Raw genomic sequence first — 10,259 nt, forward strand, 5'->3', positions numbered from 1 at the left:
GGGGCAATTGATGTTTTTATATGGCTATTTTGGACCTTATGCAGCATTTTATTTGGAGAGAAAAACGAAGAAATGTTTGAAAGATGGAGTAGAGCTGCTAGCTTGCAGCAGCAAGCAGAGTGGGATGGGGTGGCTAACTGCAACCCGCCCACATATAACTATGTAAACAGGGATAATGTTACAAGGGTGGGTCTGAAATCCTAACTTCGCCCTTATCTGTCCACACCCCCCTGAGCTCCGTCTCTGCCTTGTCCACCAGCGAATGCTCGTTGCAATGAGGAGTCATTAGTTAACTTCACAAGGATGTGTTTAGGATGCAGGAGGAACACCAGAGTATCTGGAGAAAAACTCCAGCAAACACTCAAGAATATCAAAAAGTGTTTTTTTTTTTTATTTCTTTGTTTTTTTCACTTTTGCCTTTGCTTATTGAGATAATTGAGTAAAGGACAACAAAGACCTGCTCAGAGAGAGAAGGTTCAATGGTGTCTTCTAAGTGTATAAATTCAGTGACATTGGAAGTGGCTTTACAGCACATTAGTATGTGAAATGCTGATGTGATGAAAATACTCAGTCAGCGAGATGGTGACAGCTATGTGACATTAGGGAGGAATTTACTTTTGCACTTTTGATTAGTTTTTATGAAATCTCACGGCAGCATTTCACACAGAGGCTTAAAGAAGCAATCTAATATTTGTTTTAATTTACGGCAATATTTTTGGACAGCTTTTCAAACAGTTCATAAGCTGCTGCTGTAGTCCCTGGTTAATCAGTTTGCTTTTTAGAGTGTTTTTATCCTGTGGCCCACATGCTATATAACATTCCATCATTCAGTGCAGTGGCTAATTTAGAAGAACATCAACCTTTATGTCATAAGAACAAATTAATACTCTATTGGTGTGGTGATTTTTTTTTAAATTGTCTGCTTTACTGAGTGTTGCAGAGTTCCAGAAACACTGGAGGTGCATCCTGGGGCTATTAGGACCTATAAGTATGGTGTCTAGGGTCTGAATTATGTGATCCTTATAATAACTATTGATTTATAGTCATGCAAGCGTATGATGTATTTATTTGTTAAATCCATTCAACAATTCAATACATAATATCTTATTTTTGTACAGTATAGCGCTCTTCACTGAGTGCAGGTGATGAGTGCTGTGAACACATCCTCAGGTAAAATGCAACTATCATCCATCCATTATTTTTATTATGAGCTTTTTTCATGGCAGGGTGGCACAGTGTCTGAGTCTTTCCCAATACAATCAAGGTCAAAACTGGAGACCAGGCCATCCCAGGCTTGCACATACGCATGTGGATACACACAAAAGAAAATTTAGGGATGCTAATTAACCTAACATTCATATATTTGGCATGTGAGGGGAATCTACAAAAATACATGCAATATGGAGAACATGCTCACCACATACAAAGTGTAAACAAGTCAGAAAAATATACTTACTTTGAAACCACTTAATTTTTATGGAGTCAGAGTCTTTAACCGTTATATTAAGTTGAAAGTGCCAGTCTGTCACAGAGCACAAGAGAGTCAATACAGTATCATCAGTTCACCTAACCTGCAATTTTATGTAGCCTTAGGAAAACCCACACTGTCACAGAGAGAACAAGCAAACTTGACATAAACAGAGAGCTGGCTGAGACTTGATTGTAAAAGGCAGCATAGCTAACCATTGCAACATACCTTATACTGTTCAGACTATGTTTAAATCAAGGACTGAATTTTACAGGTAAAACTTTACGATTGTCTTGTGTGCCTCCTTTTTTACTTCTTGTGTTCATGTAAAGCAATCAGTTGATTCAGTGCAGTGTGTCAGGAAACATGAGCCTGTCCTTCTACTACTGTGTTTACAAAGCGGGAGTCACCATGGGAAGAGATGCCAGACCAGTGCCAGGAACACTGACTCCTAGGTGGCCATTTAAGGGTCACTTGTGGTGACTACATATAGTGTTCTTGAACTATGAAGCAGCTAAGGTATATTACCAAATGTGCCACTATACCACCCAAGACCTAAATAACAAGAACAATATAATTTCCTCTGATATTTACTGAATCACTGACTAGCTGCTGCATCCTCTTCAGATATAGTTGGCCTTATAAATTAAAAACAGCAAGTCCATCACAATAATTGCCCATCATTACTTAGCTGGATAATATTTGGAGGAGATGAGCAACTATGCATCACAAATGGTAAAGTTCATTGATTCCTTACAAAAAGGACTTTGTCAAAATTTTTATTACTCCCTACGAGCAAATGGGACACTTAATGAATAAAAGAATCCGGTCATACAGCTTTTATTTATGCTCTCCAGACATCCCTAGCAGTCAAAGGCACCCATCTGGTTCAAAGATGTTAAGCCTGCCAGAATGAATAGATGAAACAGAGCGCTTTTATTTAATATATACAAGTAACCTGCTGAAAAAAAAAGTCTCATATGCACTTGAGGCTTTGAGGTCAAAGAGCCATGTAGACTGTAAACGCTAATAAAATGTTATTTTCAAAGTGGGCTTCACCCTCCCCTTACATTTTTAAAGAATATACCACACAGTAGTGATCCCCGGGGGCCTCAAAGCGGGTAGAACTTCTAGTTTAGATGTCAGACTTTGTTTCATGATTAGTTTTGCCTCTGTAATGACTGACTTTTGCGGACTTGTGTATATTACTCTTCCTTTTTTAGAATAATCATGTGCTTATCTTATAAAAACACAAGAAAAGGGTCTGACAAAAACATACGAACACAGTTCCACAATTGGAATGAATTAACCTAAGGCGACATACAAGATCAGCATACAATTGCTTCTGTATATTTTGTGTTTTCCTTTAAACAGTTGACTCTAAGGTGGGTAAAGTAACTTGCTCAGCATTACATGTTGAATCAGCCACAAAGACTATACCAGCAGCCCCTGGATTTCTAGTGCACTGTCTTAGCCATTACACCACACAGCTTTACCAGAAATCACCAAGATAGTGTGTAGATGAGAAAACTGAGCCTTTAGCTAATTCGGCAAGTTTGATTGCCTGGACGGTCTCCTCAGGTCAGGAAAATTTATGATGTTTTTACAACATCCAATGAAGATTTAAAGGTCCCTGAAGTGCTGTTTTCCGTTACACTGCTTGGTAACTTGATATGTGTGTGTACTGTCTACAATTCACTGTGTGAAGAAATCCCTTCTGACATTTCTGTGAAATTGACTACAAAAGGAGAAGTTCATTTTTGTTTCATATTGGCTTATTATACTACTAGCTGTGCTACCCATCTAAGATGGAGTGAAATCTAAGAAATCAACGCAGACATCAGCGTTAAAGTTTGCTTTGTCTCTGTTAGATACCATTTAGCATGGGATTCGTGACGAAATTATGTTAATTTATTTGCTTTCTGTACCTGCTTACCCAGTTTATGGCTTTTCCAGCAACAAAAGTACACACTAGTTCAGGATGGGGCATCACAGAGAGCAACTTTTTTTTATTATTAATTTAGAGTTGTTTCTTAGACATTCAGAAAACATGTTGTGGAAAGTGTCAATTGATTCAAATGATATATGGAGTCTTCTTTTTCTGGCAGCTCCTGTGCTCCTCAGTGCAGATGGCCCTCTTTGAGGAAGAAGATCGTGTAAAGAAACTCCAGGAGAAAGTTGCCACCCTAGAGAAACGCAACAAGCAGTTAAGGGACCGAGTCAAGAAAGTCAAGAGGTCATTGAGGCAGGCACGCAAGAACAGTCGTCGCATGGAGCAGACCAATAAAAAACTGCATGAAAAGCTGGCTGCAGCCACTATTGTGACTCACTCCCATCTCAATGCAATCAAGCAAGAAAACTCTCCTACCATCTTCCTCAAAGTGTAAAGCACGGAGCAACCAAGCACAGAGACTTTAGCCATGTTGACAACTTCTGTGGTGATTGCTGGGCAATCAACCTCATATGCAGTAGAAAGCTTTAAGAAATGTTATCATTGAAAAAGGAGTTGGCTTACATTTTTTGTATCTTCTTTTACTGTATGTTTTATATCTGCATTCATAATCATTTTTTACTTACAATCTGGCTACAAGTGCTTGTAACTAATGAGTACTCTGCGTGTCGATGTATACTGTATACACAAAATGTAGATAATCTGATTTTTACACATCTGAAGGAGACTAAATATTGTTTGCTGCTAGAACTATTTTTTAACCTAACTTTTTATTGTTAAAGCTAAATAAAATGTATAATGCTTTTCACATGAGATTTTTGTTTTCATATATTTTTGAAAGAATTTTTAATGAAAACATTTTTATTTTCTGCTTCATGCCTGTTAGTTTCTTTATTAAGCTAACATTAGAATAATCTGGATGAGAACAGGCCATTCTTCCCAATAAAGCTTGCCAGTCCTATCCACTTAATCCTTCTAAAATAACATCAAGTTGAGTTTTGAAAGTCCCTAAAGTCCTACTGTCTACCACACTACTTGGTAGCTTATTCCAAGTGTCTATGGCTGTCCGTGTAAAGAAAAACTTCCTAATGTTTGTACAAAATTTACCCTTAACAAGTTTCCAACTTTATTCTTGTGTTGTTGTTAAACTCATTTCAAAGTAACAGGCTTGATCCACTTTACTGATTCCCTTCATAATTTTAAACACTCCGTTTTACTGTCTACCACACTACTTGGTAGCTTATTCCAAGTGTCCATCATTCTTTGTGTAAAGAAAAACTTCCTAATGTTTGTGTGAAATTTATCCTTAACAAGTTTCCAACTGTGTCCCCGTGTTCTTGATGAACTCATTTTAAAATAACAGTCTCGATCCACTGTACTAATTCCCTTCATAATTTTAAACACTTCAGTCATGTCACCTCTTAATCTTCTTTTGCTTAAACTGTATAGGCTCAGCACTTTTAATCTTTCCTCATAATTCAACCCCTGTAGCCCTGGAATCACCCTAGTTGCTCTTCTCTGGACCTTTTCTAGCGTTGCTTTGTCCTTTTTGTAGCCTGTAGACCACAACTGCACACAGTACTCAAGATGAGGCTTCACCAGTGCATTGTAAAGCTTGAGCATAACCTCCTTGGACTTGTACTCCACACATTGTGCTATATAACCTAACATTCTGTTAGCCTTTTTAATGACTTCTGAACTCTGTCAGGCAGTTGATTGTGTTGAGTCCACTATGACTCCTAAATCCTACTCATAAGGTGTACTCTCAATTTTCAGACCTTCCTTTGTGTATTCAAACATAACATTTTTAGCTTCCGACATGTGATACTTTACATTTTCTGACATTAAATTTCATTTGCCACAAATCTGCCCAAGCCTGTATGCTGTTCAAGTCCTTCTGTACAGACTCTAGATTAACTGCTAATCAACCTGTCTTGGTATCATCTGCAGACTTAACCAGCGTGTTACTTATATTCCTATCCAAATCATTTTATATATAAACATCTACACATGGAAGTGTGTGTGTCTGTCCGGCCCAGAAGTGAGAGGTGGAGTCGGGATAAGGGCTCCACCTCCGAGGAAACAGAAAACTCGCTTAGCTGCTAATAACACAAGCGGGGCCAGCACGTCAGCAAAATTAAACTTCAGAAGAAAGACAAAGTCGCTTAGCCACTAACATCGGCAAAACGGTATCCCTTTTACTTTTCCTCCCGCCGCTAATAGATAGATAGATAGATACTTTATACACAAGCGATGTGAGCACGTCGGCAAAACAAATCCTCCTAGGAGAGAGACACTCAGAGGTAGTTCCTTTCAATTACCTGACATCTCTAAAGTTCAATATATTTTCTGACGATTTCAATAGTTTCTAGAACCCTGGACTTTTTACAGCACAGGCTTACACAAATAGTTTATTAAAAAATTGGGAGTGGTCTCTCCTAGACTTTCTCACATACTCAGATATGGGGATGGATATTTGAGGAGTACACCGCAAGACAATGATTATAATTTTATCTAATATATAAAGCAGAGTCGATGTATGTTTGTTTGTCCTCCAGACAAATCTGCACTGGGCGTCCGATCGCCATCAAACTGGGAATAGGGCTGCTTTGTGACCAGGAGGAGGTCATGGGGTATGTTTGGTTGGGAAAAATGTCCTTGGTGAAGCGCAGGACACCTTTTGACCAACACAACATTCGCCACACATCCCCGTATTTATCATCGCCAAGATGGTCGCACGTTGCAACAGACGTTAACGGCGGCGCCATCTAGCAGCAGATTTGGTCTCTGTGCATCCCTCTTTACCAATATTTCTTTAAATTGCCAACACATGACGGAAGTGTCCAAGTATGAGAAGGCCGACTGCTTTCATCGGGACCTATGTTTCTTTAAATTGCCAACACATAGCGGAAGTGTCCAAGTATGAAGAGGCCGACTGCTTTCATCGGGTGAGGGGGAACTGCCGTATGGATGTAAAACGTGAATGACCCAGTGCGTCTGACTGGCTTTCCATGTTTGTTTGTCCTCCATACAATTCTGCACCGGGAGTCCGATTGCCACCAAACTGGGCATGGGGCTGGTTTGTGACCAGGAGGTGGTCATGGGGTATGTTTGGGTAGGAAAAATGTCCTTGGTGAAGCGCAGGACACCTTTTGACTGACACAACGTTCGCCACATGTCTCCATACTTATCATTGCCAAGATGGCCGTACGTTGCAACAGACATTAACGGCGGCGCCATCTAGCGGCACGATTGGTCTCTGTGCATCCCTCTTTACCAATGTTTCTCAAGTATGAGAAAGCCGACTGCTTTCATCGCATGAAAGGGAACTGCCGTATGGATGTAAAACGTGAACGACCCAGTGCGCCTGACTGGCTTTCTGTATTTGTGGTGCTATTTACTCTCTTTCCGACTCACAGTAAGATTTCAGTCTTCGTCTTTCTGACTGACTGGTGCTATTTGTTCGCTTTCCAACGTATTGTAAATAACGTACATTCATCTCACTCTGGTGCTTATTCCGTACATAATACCATGTGACACATTATAATTGTCCTGCTTTTCACTAATATACCCATGCCACCAAAAAAAAGACATAGCATTAGAAAGTCCACTTCCGATGCCACAAAAAAGTCTATTTCAAGGCCGTCTCAAACATTGCGCAAGACGTCAAGATACTTTCATGCCAAGAATTCCGCTGATTCCGAATGATTTACCCATTCATTTCAAACGTCTGCAATAAGGCTAAAGGGCAATCACTCAAAGTTAAAGGCATCAATTTGGAAAATGCATACTTTTCACACGGACAACTCTACGTAGCATGTTCTATAGTGGGCAATCCTTACAATTTGTTCATTTTCGGAACCCCAAGACAAAACAAAAAATATAGTGTATCTAAAGCCTCTAAAATGACCACTTATATTAACTATTACAATAAAATGTCAATCAGAAAAATGTTTGTTCGATTTCTATGTTCTGTTTCTTTCATTTTAGAAATTCACCAGTTTTAGATTCCCGGGCAATGCCGGGTACTCCTGCTAGTATATATACATTAAGGAACCATCAACAACAAATCAAACCAAATGAATAATGTATTGAACAATAATTATAAAAGTAAAGTTGAATAAATTGGATTCTGTAGCTGCATAAATAAAAGGTAAAGTACCACTTCCGGTTAACAGAAATAGCCCAAAAGTTGATAGAAATCTATGTTTTGTACCTAATACTTGTATGTAAAATTTGATTGACCTAAGTGAAAGCTTACTCAGGTTATCATGTTTACATACACAAACACACAGACATAATTTCAAAAATGGTATTTTCGGACTCAGGCAGGTCTAAATTCATCAAAATCTCAAAATGGGATTTTGGGAGGATTCCAACACTTTCCCTATACTTTGTATATGAGAAAGTAAAAACAGCAGCAGCCCTAACACTGACTGCTATGGAACACCATTCTTAAAGTCAGCCAATTCGGATAGGGTTCCTCACACCATAACCTTCTGCTTCCTGTGTCTGAGACACCCATCTACACATGACACACTGAACTCCCATTTCTTTTAGTTTGATGCCCAACCTCTCATGTGGCACCTTATCAAATGTTTTCTGAAAGTCAAGATAAATAATATCATATGCTCCTCTTTGGTCATATCCTTTTGTTGCTTCCTCATAGAATTCCAGCATGTTGGTAAAACACGACCTCCCTCTTCTGAATCCATGCTGACTGTTCAGTAAAACTCCTGTACTTGCCATGTGCTGCTCAGTCTTATCCTTAATGATTCCTTCCATTAATTTTCCCTTGATGCACGTCAAGCTTACCATCCTGTAGTTGTTTGGATCTGTCACATTACCATTTTTCTATAATGGGATAACATTTACCATTTTCCAGTCCTTCGGAATTTCCCCAGTGCGCAGTGACTGATGGTGCACATCCTGCGCCACGCTCCCTATTCCCTTTTGGAAGCCCTCGAACCCAACACCGTTGGTAATGTAATCGGATAAACTGGACAATGAGGACACCAATCGAAGCAAGGGGAAGGTGCAAAGTGCAAACAGTGCTTTTATTAAAAACAGTCAAAACCATAACAGTTGTGAGAGAATAATTTAAGAATAATTTTAATATAACAATATAATTCAAATGTAACAGTATTTTTGTTTGCAGTGTGTATATTAAAAAATAAGAATTGGGTTTAGGAAAAATACTGAGATGGTCAAGTAAAGAATGTACCAGAAGAAAGGATGATGTAATATGCAAAATGTACTGAAGGATGACTAAGAGATGACTAAGAAATCCGCAGATGTCCTATAAACAAGATTGGACAGTTGTTATATGCACAGAAATTTCAAGGGTGGTAGCTCAACTCAAAGATATAAGAAGAACTAGAAAAATAATCAGATTTACTTTTATTTTGTATGTTTTTGGATATAAGCTGATGAACCAATCAGAGTAAATGCATGTGTTGATTGACACTGTTATGTAAATTCATTTGCTTATAAAACAGACCTCTGTACTTTGATATTTTGACCATTCTGACCATGCTGTTTTAAACTGCTTGTGAGAATACTCCCTCTTCTTGAAGCGACATTAAAAGACGAATAAGAATGGTTCTTCTCCTGCCTGGTATCTATAGTAAGAGGTTCTAAATTTAAGATAAGATTTTATTAATATACAGTACTGTGCAAAAGTTTTAGGCAGGTGTGAAAAAATGTTGTAAACAAAGAATGCTTTCAAAAATGGAAGTGTTAATCAAACACTTTAATCAAATCAATATTTGGTGTGACCACCCTTTGCCTTCAAAACAGCATCAATTCCTCTAGGTACACTTGCACACAGTTTTTGAAGGAACTCGGCTGGTAGGTTGTTCCAAACATCTTGGAGAACTAACAACAGATCTTCTGTGGATGTAGGCTTCCTCACATCCTTCTGTCTCTTCATGTAATCCCAGACACACTCGATGATGTTGAGATCAGGGCTCTGTGGGGGCCATACCATCACTTCCAGGACTTCTTGTTCTTCTTTACGCTGAAGATAGTTCTTAATGACTTTGGCTGTATATTTGGAGTCGTTGTCCTGCTGCAGAATAAATTTGGGGACAATCATACGCCTCCCTGATGGTACTGCATGATGGATAAGTATCTGCCTGTATTTCTCAGCATTGAGAACACCATTAATCCTGACCAAATCTCCAACTCCATTTGCATAAATGCAGCTCCAAACATTCAAGGAACCTCCACCATGCTTCACTGTTGCCTGCAGACACTCATTATTGTACCGCTCTCCAGCCCTTCGACGAACAAACTGCCTTCTGCTACAGCCAAATATTTCAAATTTTGACTCATCAGTCCAGAGCACCTGCTGCCATTTTTCTGCACCCCAGTTCCTATGTTTTCGTGCATACTTGAGTTGCTTGGCCTTGTTTCCACGTCGGAGGTATGGCTTTTTGGCTGCAACTCTTCCATGAAGACCACTTCTGGCCAGACTTCTCCGGACAGTAGATGGGTGTACCTGGGTCCCACTGGTTTCTGCCAGTTCTGAGCTGGTGGCACTACTGGACCCCTTCCGATTTCGAAGGGTAATAAGCTTGATGTGTCTTTCATCTGCTGCACTAAGTTTCCTTGGCTGACCACTGCGTCTACGATCCTCAACGTTGCCCGTTTCTTTGTGCTTCTTCAAAAGAGCTTGAACAGCACATCTTGAAACCCCAGTCTGCTTTGAAATCTTTGTCTGGGAGAGACCTTGCTGATGCAGTATAACTACCTTGTGTCTTGTTGCTGTGCTCAATCTTGCCATGACATGAAACTGTCTTCCACAACCTCACCTTGGTAGCAGAGTCTGGCTGTTCC

At 39.4% G+C, this 10,259-nt stretch overlaps 1 protein-coding gene across 1 annotated transcript in view; it reads left to right on the forward strand.

Annotated features, from left to right (window-relative positions):
* ccdc3a (coiled-coil domain containing 3a) overlaps positions 1 to 4,227 on the forward strand; it is a 113,449-nt gene extending 109,222 nt beyond the window's left edge. Inside the window, exon 3 of the mRNA XM_028813672.2 lies at positions 3,577 to 4,227. Within this exon, the coding sequence (XP_028669505.1) occupies positions 3,577 to 3,855 (279 nt within the window). The 3' untranslated portion in view covers positions 3,856 to 4,227. The remainder of the gene's footprint in view (positions 1 to 3,576) is intronic.
* Positions 4,228 to 10,259: the final 6,032 nt, after the last annotated feature.

The sequence above is a fragment of the Erpetoichthys calabaricus genome, chromosome 1 (assembly GCF_900747795.2).
Source record: "Erpetoichthys calabaricus chromosome 1, fErpCal1.3, whole genome shotgun sequence".
In the NCBI taxonomy this organism is placed as follows: domain Eukaryota; kingdom Metazoa; phylum Chordata; class Cladistia; order Polypteriformes; family Polypteridae; genus Erpetoichthys; species Erpetoichthys calabaricus.